Source organism: Sander vitreus, chromosome 18, assembly GCF_031162955.1.
Source record: "Sander vitreus isolate 19-12246 chromosome 18, sanVit1, whole genome shotgun sequence".
Classification (NCBI taxonomy): domain Eukaryota; kingdom Metazoa; phylum Chordata; class Actinopteri; order Perciformes; family Percidae; genus Sander; species Sander vitreus.
Genome location: NC_135872.1, coordinates 6729796 through 6744679, shown reverse-complemented (window position 1 = coordinate 6744679; position 14884 = coordinate 6729796). Strand labels below are relative to the sequence as shown.

Genomic DNA, 14884 nt, shown 5'->3' with positions numbered 1-14884 from the left:
TTCTCTTCTGGCTAGTTGCATGAAGAAATTCACCAAAAAGATTGCACAAAATTAAGGATGCACCGAATCCAGGATTCGGGTTCGGATTCGGCCGAATATTGGGCTTTTTGACGGGGTTCGGTTTCTGCCGAACCTTAGAAATTTTTTTTCCACCGAACCCTACTCGGCTGCTGCTCGTTAGCTAACGTTAGCTTTCTAATTTCACCCACCCAACATGCCTTCTGTAATGGAATGGCTTTGTGTGACAATCAAAAACGCTTGTCTTTTACTGTGAACATTTACCGTTCAACATTTTGCAGTTTTACACACAAGAAAGTGAGCAACTTAAGCTTGACGGACATGTTTTGCATCTAGCATCTCACGTTCATCTCAGTAAGCTAGCAAGAGTACACAACAGACAACCTCCGTGTATGCTACTTCAAAATAAAAGCACTTCCTGTGATGGTTCGCAGTAAAACTAAATTACTGTTAAACAAATAAGGTTGTGTACCTTTTCACATATCATCTGTAAATCAAGTACTGTAAATAGTGAGTTTTAATCACACTATAATTTACCATTTCCTTTAGACTGTTTTAAACTAAACAACATGAGTTTCTTATTTGAGTGCTTTAAACAAACATTTCACAACACCTTCATCATACACTGGTTAGCCAAAATTTGCCAAACAAAATTGTCACTCATCTGGCGCTAGCGATGTGCTTTCCTACGATGTGAAAAGAGCGTGTGATTCATTAGTCATTAATGTGTTTACTGTGTTACTGAACCGAGGATGGGAGTAGGATTCGGTATTCGGTTTCAGATTCGGCAGAATCTTAACCATTGGATTCGGTATTTGGCCGAACCCCAAAAACCTGGATTCGGTGCATCCCTACACAAAATGCATCTTAAGGCCTGTACTTGTTGTATAGTGTTAAATGGCAGTTTATGATTTAAATAAGTTAGCCCTTAAAGTAAATAAAGCGTTATACAAATTAAGTTAAAAGAACCCCCAGATGAACTACTTAAAGCGCTGTTGATTTACTTTATATATATATATATATATATATATATATTTTGGAACCTACCTGAGAAGTTGAAACCTACAATTTATATTTGATTCATTTCACTAGGAATGACCACACCATCAACCAGATACGTTTTGAACAATTTATTAATGAAAGATGATTGGAATGCGAGGCTCAAAATCACTGGAATGCGAGACGTAAAGTTGTTTGTAGTCATCAGTTGACTTGATGTTGACTGCGTTTGGGGAGGCTTCGCTAAGGAATCCGCCGTAGCACCGGGGCATGACGGACCCCCATAGGACCGTAAGAAGAGGAGAAAGGAGAGGAACAGCAAGAGGGTGGGAGGGAAGGGTGCAGAATGTGAGGGGGGAATGAGAGGAGAGGGTTAGGTAGGTATTTGCTATGCTATGCTAGGTAGCGTCAATTAAAATGATGGGGCGGCCTCTAGCTCACCCAGTTCGCCCCATGTTGGGTGAGTCCTGCTGCCCTTTGCTGGGTGTCATCCCTCATCTCTCTCCCCCTTTCATGTCTATCCACTGTCACTTGTAATAAAGGGGAAAAGCCCATGAAAAAATAATCTTTAATAATTAAAATGATTAATCAAATATCAAATTTGTTATGCATTTTCTGTTGATCGTCTAACTTCAAATCAAAGGAGTAAACCAGTAGATATTCTGTGTTTTTCTTATCATCAACAAATCCCACAAAAAAACCAAAACCAACAACTGATCTTACTCACAAGTATTGTTTTTCCAAATACTGTGGTAGCTCATTGCTGTGAGTCAATCCCACATACATTGTCCTGCTGCAGAAAATACTCACTAGTGAACCAAAACTGCTGCTAAAAATAATACATTTGCTAAAAGCTACGGTGCCCAGCTGTTTAAAGAAATGACTTTTTTTTAAATGAAGAATACGTTTGTGACCCTTTTATTTTTATTTTATTTTTTAAAGACTTACATCTTCAGTAGTTGGAGCTAGTGGCGGAGAAAGAATTTAGAGACGGACTAAATCATAGTTGGTTTTGTTATTGTTAATCTCCTACAAATACACTAAAATTGAACACCAGTCAAATATAACTTGTTATAAAGTATCAGAGGAAACTAATTATAATTTTAAGTATGATTGTAGCATACCATACACTCAGCAATCAAATATAAATTATGGATCATGATCTTCTTATGATATAGTTAAAGGTTAGTTTCTATCTGCATATGATATAGTAAATACAGCCTGAGCAGATAACTAATAATATTAATAATATTTACATTTTATTTACATTTTATTCCCGTTATCTCCCGTTAATTCCCATAAATTCCCCATACTTTCTCGTTAATTCCCATGGAAAGTTTCCACCTTGAACCTCCCCGAATTTTTGCAACCCTTTTACTTGAGTAAAAGTAACAACGCCACACTATGTACCTAAGTGCAGTATTTTAATTGGTTGTACTTATTACATTCCATCACTGGCCTAATTATACATTGACAAAATAGATGAGGAAACAGGTGTAATTAAGCAGGACAGCACAGTTAATGAATCCACTTATGCAGGAGTAACCAAAGAAGAAACAATGGTGTGCATTTTAACAAGAGAAACCCAAATCCACTACACTATGAATGACATCTAGTAAAGTCAAGTCTAGGACATAATCTGAATACAAAATCATGTTACGGCTGCGTCACAGTCTCATCCTAAAAGCTGGTCAACAACGGAGAGAAGAGAGACTTTACTAACCGTCACCTGAACGATCCCATAAACTTTCAGATTGATGGCGAAAAGGAGAAAGTGGAGGAACTGAAACGATGGTTTGAGACTGTAACAGATCAAACTTTAGCTCTCTCTCTCTCTGCTGTTCTGCAACGTTTTCAGATTTATCTTCCCCTAATCGACCATGAAGCCATCAAAACCAGCCAACCCTTCACAGTTCTCACAGTACAGGTAAATGAAAACAAAACTGGTGTGCAGAGAGAGACAGAGACAGAGAGAGAGAGAGAGAGAGAGAGAGAGAGAGAGACAGAGAGAGAGAGACAGAGACAGAGAGAGAGACAGAGAGAGAGAGACAGAGAGAGAGAGACAGAGAGAGAGAGACAGAGAGAGAGAGAGAGAGACTGGTAGGGTTTTAGACACATGTTGGGCTGTGTATTCCTACAATTCAAAGTCATGTCCATGGATTTATTCTGCTGTTGGACAGCCAGAGGTGAAGAAAGATGAGTAATCCTGTCTAAAGTTTCATTGGTTTAATTAGTTTCCCATTCCTCAACCATTTTTTAGTCCAGGATTTATACCGTTCCCACCTCCTGTGAGGTGTCTAATTTCTGGGGCACGTGCAGTAAAGACCAAAACGGTTCTGCCATGACTTCTACATAATGGTGGTAGAAGTACTCTGATATTTTACTTACATAAAAGTAACAATAAGTACACTGTATGCATTCAAAACAAAAGTATTAGATAAAAGACAAAATATATAGTTCCATAAGAAAAGGTACCGATTGTGCAGAATGGCCCATTTCAGAATAATGTATATTCTATTATTGGATTAGAAATACTGATACAGTAATGTGTGTAAGTATCACTAGAAGGTTGCAGCTGGTAAAAGTAGATCTAAATTGAATTACTTTGTATACTCATAGTATATTGTACAGTAATCGATAATAATACACCCAAATTCACAAGTTGATTATATTTTGTATTATTAATCTGAATCTGCAAAGTAAGTAAATACATTTAGTGCAGTAAAAAGTCTAATATGTCTCTGAACTGTAGTAGAGTAGAAGTATAAAGTAGCATTAAATGGAATTACTCAAATAAAGTACAAGTACCTCAAAAGTGTACTAGGTGATTAAATATCCTTGGTTACATTCCACCACTACTGGTACATAAATGCCTCTGTCATAATTTAGCTATAAAGCATCACAGGCTCAGTGGATTCATATTAATGTGCAGTTTGCTGATATAATTTGCACCTCTTCTTGCCTGCCAGAGCTTGGTACAGATTTTGGAAGAAAAAAAGGGCAGAAAGTGCTTCTACGCTGGCTGAGAATAACTAAGTGGGAGATCAATGATTACCACCACTGAAGTGCCCTTGAGCAAGGCCCTTAACCCCAACCAGCTCCAGTGGAGCTGCTCAGTGGCCAGCAGATCAGACTGTGGTTGTACTGGGCAGCTTCCAGGTATGAATGTGATCAGGTCGTCGTTGCAAATGAGAATCTGTTCTCAATCGACTTACCCGGATAAATAAAGGTTAAAAAAATAAATAAAATAAAAATGGTTTATGTTATGGTTTTAAAAAGTGGTGTGGCGTACAGTTATACAAGGGTTTGGTCTAAAATGTGAGAAACTATAGTTGATACCAAGATGAGATTTTATAGGCAAAGGTTTACTTTTGAAATGGACATGTTGATGTTTTTTACCCAGAGAGGGTTGGTTAGATCATCTACTGAGTGATGCGTTGAAGTGTGGGCTGCAACATGAACCACAAGATGGCGCTGTTTGCTTCATGATGTGCCTGTGTCTGGCTCCACAACATCTGTAAACACCCTCTCTAATTTAGGACATCTATTTAAATCATGAGCAAATTAATTTTATTCAGTCAATGGCTTTTGTAACAAAATAACAGCAACATGACTGAAGGGAAGAAAAGATGGAAGGATGAGTGGTCAATGTTGATGCATTAGGGCCGAATATTTGAATCATTGAGAGATTTAATGAGCTAAGCCTTAATTAAAAGTGGTTTAGGTTTGCAAAAGAGTCAGTTCACTAAACCCTGACACGCCATGACAAATCCCTTTTAATGCCATTTGCAACCAAGTCATCATAACCTTAAGGGGAGCCTACAGAATGTTATCAAGTGCAGCAAATGTGACAAATTACATGTAAATCACCAAACTTTCTAACAGCCCCTAAAGGGTTGCCTAATACTGTCTAAAACGGCATTAGAAATCTTGTTAGTTATACACAACATAACTTGGCTGATAGACATCTGTTGAGACATCTGTATACGTTGAAAGTGCATTTGCATCCATCAGCACCAAGCAGCACTTCAAAATTCAACTTTGTTTACCGGTGGGAAGAAAACAGGAGCACATTATTTTAAGTTAAGTTCAGATCTTATTGGATAAGCAGGGTTCAAAAGTATATATTGAGTGGCTGATTAAAATTTGAACATTCACTAGCCATTTGGCATGTGAACGAAAAAGTTCATTTTGAACCCTGTGCATAAGAGATACATCCTAAAATGGCCAAATTGTGCTATGAAGTCACGTTTTACAACTTATTTAAACTCATGTTTGCAGATATCGCGTCCGACACCTAAATTTGGAGATTTCTGAATGGAGTTTGGTTTGTAAATTGAAAATAGGGATGACACAGTCCTGGATGCTGCTCTTGGACCTTCTCAATGATCTTGCTCCCAAAATAAATGTATAAAAGGACAGTCTTAGGACTTTACTCATCAATAAACTGATACAAACAAAGCTTCAAAATGCAGACTGAGAGAAGATGAATCATGGCGAGCTCACATACCTCACTAATCAGAGCCTACTGACGCCCCATGCATGCTCCGATACCATACCCCCCCCCACCCAGTCTGCCTGCTTGCTGCTGTCTGGTTTATCAGCGCTGCTGCTCATGTTGCTGGGTGCTGCACGGTGGCGCAGCCCACATCCAACACAGGATTTGAGGATGGAAACGTGAGGACATCGAGTCAGGATGGAATAACCCCAAAAGAACCACAGTATGCACTCACGGTGTTCATTTGATCCACTACTTTAACCCGATTGAAGAAAAAAAACCACACAAAAAACACACGCTGTCATTTAGACCGTGAAGTCGCTCCTAAAATAGGATTTTATTGAAGCGCTTGTCTCCCGAAACAGGTAACTTACCTGGGATGATGATTTCTGCTTATTTTTCACCGAGCGCACATGTGGGAGCGTGGATTTAAATTTCAAAGTTTGTATCTTCTCTTTCCGGGATATTTGTTTTTTTTTTTTTTTTTTGAAAAAGGGGGATGGCAGTTGCTGATTGAAGATGCACGCGCCTTGTTTAACACATCAGTTAATCCTGGATGGATGCGGTCGATGTTATCACGGCTGCGTGTGTCTACATTGCATTCACACCGTGGATACCTGCTGACAGATAGCTGTGTGCTCGCCCCCGGGTCGGAGTCCTCTCGTGCACTTGAGAATCACTCCGTGGTCTTTTTTTTTTTTTTTTTCCCGAGGAAAGTTTGTAACAGGGACGCGGCGGAGGATGAAACCAGCACACCTTTTGAGGCTTCCCTACGGACGCAGAGCGTAGTGACTACTCCTTCCACACGTGCTTTTTAAAAATATAATTTATGATTTATGGATGGGTTTGTGAGCAGGTGTTCCGGGGGGGGTATAGCTGGAGAATGTGTATCCGAACGGTGGAGTCGTGCTCAGGCTGGAGGGGAGAGCAGATAAGCTACCTGTCCCTTCCTGGGACCACAGGTGTTCCCTGTAAACAGGTAGGTTGACAGGCAGTGATGGCAGTTCGGTGATAGCGCTCCTATTGTGGACTCACGTCACTGAGAAAAAATAAGCGATCAGCCTATTTGGAAAATCCTAAAAGCGTTTACAAGGGCGATGGTTTAAATAGCGCATATATATATATATATATATATATATATATATATATATATATATATATATATATATATAGCCCACGTGTTCCCCATTAATACCGAGCGACGCACCAAACTCCCTTCAGAAATCCTGCAGTTTAATGCTGCATTGCTTATCGAACATGATCCAAGACCTTTCTCTAATACACCTCCCAGGTCTTTTTTATTCCGCACCGGTTGCCTTTTATAATGTAGTGATGGAAATGTTGGAATACATTCACAGTCTTATTCGCACAAGTTAACCCCGGAAACACTGTGAAAAAGAACTTGGAAAAAGTTACAATTTTGCAACAACAAAGTGCTGCACAGTCAATGCCGACTTTGCAAACATACAATTGTTGTTTTGTGAAATGTGTTCAGTCGTATTGAACTAGATAAATATAGTAGCTGGAGAGGGCAAACAAATGTTTAATTGCTAGAGTCTAGCAATTAAACATTTGTTTGCACGTGACGTCAAAATGATATAAAAAGGTTTAGGCGCTTGTTTTTTCACTACATCATTAAAGATGCCTCACTGCGACGGATGATTGGCAAAATATTAAAATGTGATGTCATTAATAACATTAGGGGGTCAGCAAACCACTTAGTGGGAAAATATGTATAAAAAAAAATATATATATCCGTTTTGAACTTATTTGATGCATATGTTTTCTGTTCTTTTTTTACTTCTATTGAACGTGAAACCTGAAGTTTAGCCTCATCAAATTGCATGTGGTGTCTTTTCAATGCATTTATCTGACTTTTCTGAATGTTCATTAGAGTCAGTAGGAGTACAGATGATCAAATCTGACAAAAATAACGACACTATAGGAGCTTTATGACTTTTTTTTTAAATTTTATTATTCTAGTCATACAGAGCCTTTACACTGATTTTCTATTAGTAGGCTATAGCGTTGTCAGTGTTTGACTTAGTTTAAAAAAATCCTGATTTGTTCAAGATTTTATTGGTAACTGGTAACTTAATTCATGAGTACGTTTCTCTTTCTTTTTTCTTTTAGTGACTCCAAAATCCAAAAATGGCGAGCTGTGGATAGAGCGGCTGCTCTGTGGGTGGAGCTGACCTGTGTCTACCTCCCTGCACCTCCTCTCCTCATCATTTCCTAGTTCCTCGCCCTCCCCCTTTTTTTTTCCTGCTCTTCAACCCTCTATTTCCCCCCCCCCCTCCACCCCCTTACTCTTCCTCCTTTTCTTGCCCTATATCTATCCAACCACCACCTCCTCCTCTTCCTCCCCCCTCTCCCCCACAGCACACATGCAGGCCAAGAAGCGGTACCTGCTCGTGTCTGTGGGGGCCGGTCTTCTCTTCCTCATCTACCTGTGGGGTCTGCAAATCGGGGAGTTCCAGCAGCAGTCGTACCAATATCACCAGTTGGCCCAGTACCCCCAATACCCCCAATACCACCAGTACCCCCAGCAGGAGTACCAGTACTACCACCAGAGCCAGGAGCTGTACCAGCCCCTGCCCCAGAGAAGCCCGTCCAGACCGTCCAGGCACTGGCCCGAGTCCACCCAGCTGCTGGAGCCGTACCTGGAGGGGGGAGAGCAAGAGGTAGACCAAACCAATATAAAGGAAGAAGTATTCAGTCATAAGAATTAGGGCTGCACGATATGAGGAAAATATGCGATATGCGATAACGTTGCTGAATATCGCGAGAACGATATTACTCGCGATAAATAAACAAATATTAGAGTGAACTCAGTTCTGCATTTCTGCTGCTTTCAGCGTTTTGCTTAAATACAACAAATTGCTTGTTAAATTTAAAACAAATATCCGGAAATCATTCATAACATTCTTTTATTAAACATTGAATTGAATATAAAAGGCGCCCCTAAAAAAAAAGAATGACCGTTACGTTATAAAGTGCAGTTTTCTACTGATATTTTCTTTCAGCTAACACAAAAAATCTCTGAGTGACTTTGCGGTATGCCGCAGCCTTTTGTGATATATATGTATATTGCGACAGTTGATATCACGAGGACGATTAAGATATATATTGTGCAACCCTAATAAGAATACTCCATTACACATACAAGTCCTTCATTCCAGTTCACAGAAGTATCATCAGCTTAATGGTCTTATCAAAAGTAAAAGTATTCACTTTACAGTAGGCTGCTTTCTGTTATTTTAAAGTGTTCATATTATGCTCATTTTCAGGTTCATAATTGTTGTACCAGGTTGTACCAGAATAGGTTTGTGTGGTTTAATTTTCAAAAAACACCATATTTTTGTTGTACTGCATATTGCTGCAGCTCCTCTTTTCACCCTGTGTGTTGAGCTCTCTGTTTTAGCTACAGAGTGAGACATCTTACTTCTGTACCATATTTGTTGGGAGTCGCACATGTGCATTAAGTACTGCTAGATAGTCAGTTGCAGAGTATGAGGGTGTGCTACGCTAGCAGCTAGGCGAGCATTATAACGTGTTACAAAGTGACGCACGTTAGTCACGAAGTAAATGCTGGACTACAACAGAGCTGTTTGGAGCAGTTTGTGAACAGTGTTTTCTGTTGGAGATGGTAAGTCCCTTTGGGGTGGACTTTTGGGCTTAACACAATAAAGGAAAGGGGGGAAAAAGCCAAAAAGCATAATATGAGCACTTTAAACTATCAAGTCAATTTAAAAAAGAACTACAGTCATTCATAGTAAATACATTCTTAAATGATTGATAAAGATGAATTATGAGATTGCAGCTTGTTTCAAAGCTTTAGAGCCTTAGGGGTCACAGAATGATGAATCAGGTGATTGAACAAATGTGGAAATAAGAAAACATCTGCTAGATCTGTTTATTTCTTTCTTTTCTTAAGTCTGTGCTGTTTTTTATTGTGGAATACTTGCTAGAGGAACCTCTTCTGGCCTCTAAAAAACTATTCAAATCATATGGTCGGAGAAGGGAACGTCAGAATAAGATGAACTGCTCACGGTTTTTAACCGGCATCAGAACGAAAACGGCACTATACAATCCAGGAAGGCCGAATGGAGAAATAGATCCCCTGCATCTACAGTATATATGTTCACGCATTGCTGTAGTCTGTCTGTACACAGATGTACTGTAGACATATGCAACCTTTGCTCTGTCTGAAAGGGTTTTACAAGCCAGGATGGTTGAGAACAAGTGCTTTAGGGGAATTAAGACAATCACCATCCATCTTCTTGTGGTGACTGGTTATCAGAGTCGCTGTAGCAATGACACCTCAAGTTAGATGGATTTCGTCTACTGACAGCATGAAGTAATGTTTTAAAAAAAACCTCACCACCCAGAAATCCTGTCAGGTGTTGTTAGCACTCTCACACAAATAACGGTAGCGAGTAGTATGTAAGATCTAAAATCCGTGTAAGGAGGTTGGTTGGGGGGGTGGATGGGTCTAACAACACAGGACTTTCACCCAGGAGACCGGGGTTCGTGTGCCGTTCTTGTCCCGTGTGTCACTGAAACGTACATTTTGTAACCCCACCCACCATCTTTTCCTAAACCTAACTGTCCCGTTCTTGTGCTGCATTTCAGTTAAATGTACGTCCCGACCCAGAGTGTCAAAAAGTGACGCCAAGGGTCCCGACCCAGAGAGTCAAAAACTGACACCAATAGTCCCAACCACGCGCGTCTAAATATGATGCCAAAGGGCTAGACACGAGTCCTGAGAGCATCAAATAGTGACGCCAAGAGTCCCGACCAAATTCGTCTAAATATGACTCTAAAGGAGACTGTTTGCGTCAATAACGAACGCCAAAGACCCCTCACCAAGCGTCGTTTCTTGACGCGATGGGAGTAAGAATGTGTTGAAAGAATAGATGTCATTGTGCTGTGTGTCCTGACTGTGTGTGTCTGTGTATACAGGAGGACAGCCCCCAGCTCCATCACCAGCACACCTCGCCTCGCGAACGGCGTGCGATCCGCGACAACATCTACAAGAACAAGCGCTGCCGCATGGAAACCTGCTTCGACTTCACACGCTGCCAGTCGGGCTTCACGGTCTACATCTACCCCGCGCAGAGAGGGGACGAGATCTCCGAGACCTACCAGAAGATCCTGTCGTCCATCGAGGAGTCTCGCTTCCACACCACGGACCCCTCGCGGGCCTGTCTGTTCATTCTGGCCGTGGACACGTTGGACCGGGACCAGCTCTCGGCTCAGTACGTCCAGAACGTCCGACTCAGAATCCAGAGCCTGCCGACGTGGAACGATGGCAGGAACCACCTCATATTCAACCTCTACTCCGGCACCTGGCCGGACTACACAGAGGATCTGGGCTTCGAGGTGGGTCAGGCCATGCTGGCCAAGGCCAGCGCAGATGTGGTCAACTTCCGACCCAACTTTGATATCTCCATCCCTCTGTTCTCCAAGGATCACCCGCTGAAAGGAGGGGGCATAGGTTATCTGACGCTCAACGATGCGCCGCCTTCCAGGAAGTACCTGCTTGTTTTCAAAGGGAAGCGTTACCTAACGGGCATCGGTTCTGAGACGAGGAATGCTCTGTATCACATCCACAACGGGGAAGATATTATTCTGCTGACCACATGTAAGCATGGCAAGGACTGGGAGAAACACAAGGACTCTCGCTGCGACAGAGATAATGAAGAATACTCAAAGTAAGTCATACTTTTTCTATCTCTTTTTTTTTTTTCCTTGATCTTCGCTGCTTCTGGGTATGCTTTTTATTTCCATTTGAAATGAGCATCAGTGCTTTGAAGATCTATCAATTAAGAGGATTTATGAGTTCACATTCGCAGTATGTGGTGGTTTTAGAAGTTCTTCTTTAGTTCTTCTGTGTTGTCTCTGCAGAGTTGGCTTTTGCTGGTTTGTCATCCTACAAAGAGAGCAGACATTTAGCACTGTGGCAGTTATCTCATTATTGGCTTTTATTTGCTGTTGGTTATTTCAAATGCACTGGTTTGATACACATCATTACAGCTCCTCACCAGTACTTGCTGTGCTCTTGTGCAGGGATGTGCACGTTAATGCTGTCGATCATTACAAATTAGTTTTTTTCGGCTGAATACTCTCCTGTTCGAGAGTGTTGGAGATGAGCTGCTGTGCACGTAGCGCCTTCTTTATTTGAACGAAAGAGGTTGGATGCTTTCGTGTATATATTTCACAATTGTCGTGTGTGTGTGTGTGTGTGTGTGTGTGTGTGTCAAAGGAGAGTAGAGAGGCGTTGACGGTTAAGAGAAGGAAAGTTTTGTCAGCTCAGCAGTTGGTTGAGACAAAAGTGATCCGAGCCCAGAAGAGGAGTTCACACTTTGAAAATTGTAGCGAGAGCTGACAGCTGAAAGAATGGAAGCCATTGCATGCAGAGGGAAATGGGAACAACATTCTCAACCTCTAGGGATTCCTGGATATGATAGCACAAGAGTCATCTGTTGCATATTTTAGGTTTAGCCAGGTTCCTGCTAAGTGCTGCCGAACAGCAACTGAAAAAAAAGTGGGGAGCATCTGCATACAGTGTAGTCTGCAAATATTAGTACAGTGACACATTTGTCATTGTTTTGGCTCCATCCTAGCACATTATATCATTATATAGGATGAACAGTGTAGTACTCAAAGGCCTTTTTCATACATAGAGTCCCATGAATGTAGGCCAATGCAGCAGGACAACGATCCCAAACAGACAAGAGAACCAAGGGCTTTTTAGGGTATAACTGTTGATTGTTAACTTGACTAAACTCAATCTGACTGATGGTTTCACATGACACAGAATGAAGGCAAAAAGTCCCTAAAGCACAGGCCTGGCACTGGCAGAGCATCATGGGTAAGATACCAAGTTTCATAGGATTGGAGACCAAAGACAATTCAATGTTTTCCCAGGAAAGTGGTTAACATACGTGGGGCTCCGTTTCCTTTATAATAACTCTCCAATCAACATTAAAATATAAGTCTACCTGATCAATATCAAACTTTAAACTTGCTTCAACTTGATGCAGACTGTATTGTGAGTGATTCAGTCACCTTTTACTATCATATGAAGAAACTAGAAGGGCACTAAAAGAGCGTAGAGCATAGTCCCTTTGCCAAGTCATGCCCTATTTCGCAATGTTAAAGAGAGAATTTGTGTATCCGCCCCGTGATTTGGATCCGCTGACATGCTGCTCTGTTTATTTGCAGCAATGTCAGCGTTCAATGTGTTTGATCGATCATTGCTACCTGCTGACTAGAATCAGACAGATCTACATACATCTTGTCTGATCAACTTGGCATCTCTGCTCTTTTTCTCTTTATGTTCAATTATATATATATATACTGTCATTAGCGTGATCATTTCTTCTGACGTTAGCGATGGCATGGCTCCGATATAAAACGCTGCAGTCACTAACTGTAAAGGATTTCCAACCACATTTTGAAGTATTATGACTGTATTAAAGTTTGTTAATTTGGTAAATACATTTTGATCCTTTTCAAATATGAGGCTATGCATACGGAGGGCCACATTTCCTCTGCTGTTCATGTGATGTGGATTTAAACACCTTCAAATTAAAGCTAAAAGTCAGCAGTAAACCCCCACAGTTATTGTTTACTTTCCAATATGCTAATGTCTAACTTTTCTCTGTCTATTAATGGACTGCAGTGTATTTCTGAAAGTGCAGTAATCACTGGTACATCTTTTTCTTTTATTACTATTTGCTCCACAGGCCACAATACTTTTATCAGTAGCCGCTCACATGCTGAGAGTATACGTCTCCTCAATGCAGACTAAATTATGCAGTATACAATTCTTTTTTTTTAAGATAACCGAGGAAATTGAATGCGTGATTGTCCCAATATGTTTTTTATTGCTTATTTTCAATCCATCTATCTCTTTACGGGGGTTGGTGCTATTAATGTGAGCAACAACAACATCAACAGAGGAAAGCTTTTTCTTTACCTGCAAACTGTCTCTTGAAGTGCATAAAAATGGACTCTGTGTGAATTAGGGATGCACCAAATACAGATTTTTGGGGTTCGGCCGAATACCGAATCCACTGGTTAAGATTCTGCTGAATCCAAAACCGAATACCGAATCCTACTCCCATCCTCGGTCCATTAACACATTAATGAAGTAAACAACGTCCACAGCCTCTAAAATAGTTAAATGTAACAACTTAATGTTGAATTCACACACTCTTTTCACATCGTAGGAAAGCACATCGCTAGCGCCAGATGAGTGACAATTTAAAGGATGCATTTTCAAGGACTCTGATGAAGATGTAACCGGCAATTTTCACTGGATGCGTAACGGCTGCGGAACGGCTGCGGAACGGCTCCTGAACGTCGACGGAGTCATTAGGTTTCCATTAAAGTCAATGTGTGTATTTCCACTGACTGCGGAACGTCTGCGTCCCTACTCCGTCCCAGCTCTGGCGGTCCGCAGCCCTCCGGAGCAGATACGCAGAGCTTCTATTTTTGCCGGACGCCGGAGAGCTCCGCAGCAATTCAGCACACGGCAGATAGTGCGGGACAGGAAGTCGAGCACAGAAACAAAATAAAAATCTGGTCAATTTTCAAAGTAAAATATACCGTGCTCACGGAGGATCATATTTCCCTGCACTACACCTTGAAAACACAGCACAGAGTATTTTCCCCTCTACTCCTCTGGATGGAAACAAACTGTTGTTGGTTTTGTGGTTCTATTCTACGTGAATTCGCGAGATATTGTGGGTCCTCGTGACTACAGCTGTCAGTCATGGCCGCAGCCGTGCCACAACAAATCCGGACCTGGTGGGTATTGACGGACGGCGGAGCACGCAGCCGTTCTGCAGTGGAGCCGGTCCGCAGACGTTCCGCATCCAGTGGAAATCCACAGTAACTCTACATCGAAACGTCAGTCACTGTTTTGCACCTTAAGTAATAAAACTATCAAGTAAGAACACATGTGTTGCACCGGCTATTTTTTGTTACTTTATACCGTTTTTGTCCTGCCTTGGTTGCACCGGATTGTTGTGGTCTGCAGAAGTGCAGAGAACTCTCCTTTTTATCTGATGAGTGACAATTTTGTTTGGAAAATTTTCACTAACCAGTGTATGATGAAGGCATGTTGGGTGGGTGAAATTAGAAAGCTAGCGTTAGCTAACGAGCAGCAGCTCCGCTCCCACTGTAGGGAGACTCATTTGCTGAGAGAAAAGCTAACAGCCCGGGAGAGACACTGTCTGGTTAACACAAGTTTTTAGCTGTGACTGTCCTTCCTTTGCCGTACCTGAAGTTGCTGCATTTTGGCTCCTGTCTGTAGATTCCTTCATGCACAACTCGTATTCTTTCAGATGTTTTATA

General features: G+C 41.3%; 1 protein-coding gene across 1 annotated transcript in view; it reads left to right on the top strand.

The window, feature by feature from the left end:
* The first annotated feature begins 7902 nt into the window (after positions 1-7902).
* The window catches only part of LOC144533167 (exostosin-1-like), a 251624-nt gene continuing 244642 nt past the window's right edge, over positions 7903-14884 (top strand). Inside the window, exons 1-2 of the mRNA XM_078274367.1 lie at positions 7903-8199; positions 10481-11232. Of these exons, the coding sequence (XP_078130493.1) occupies positions 7903-8199; positions 10481-11232 (1049 nt within the window). The remainder of the gene's footprint in view (positions 8200-10480; positions 11233-14884) is intronic.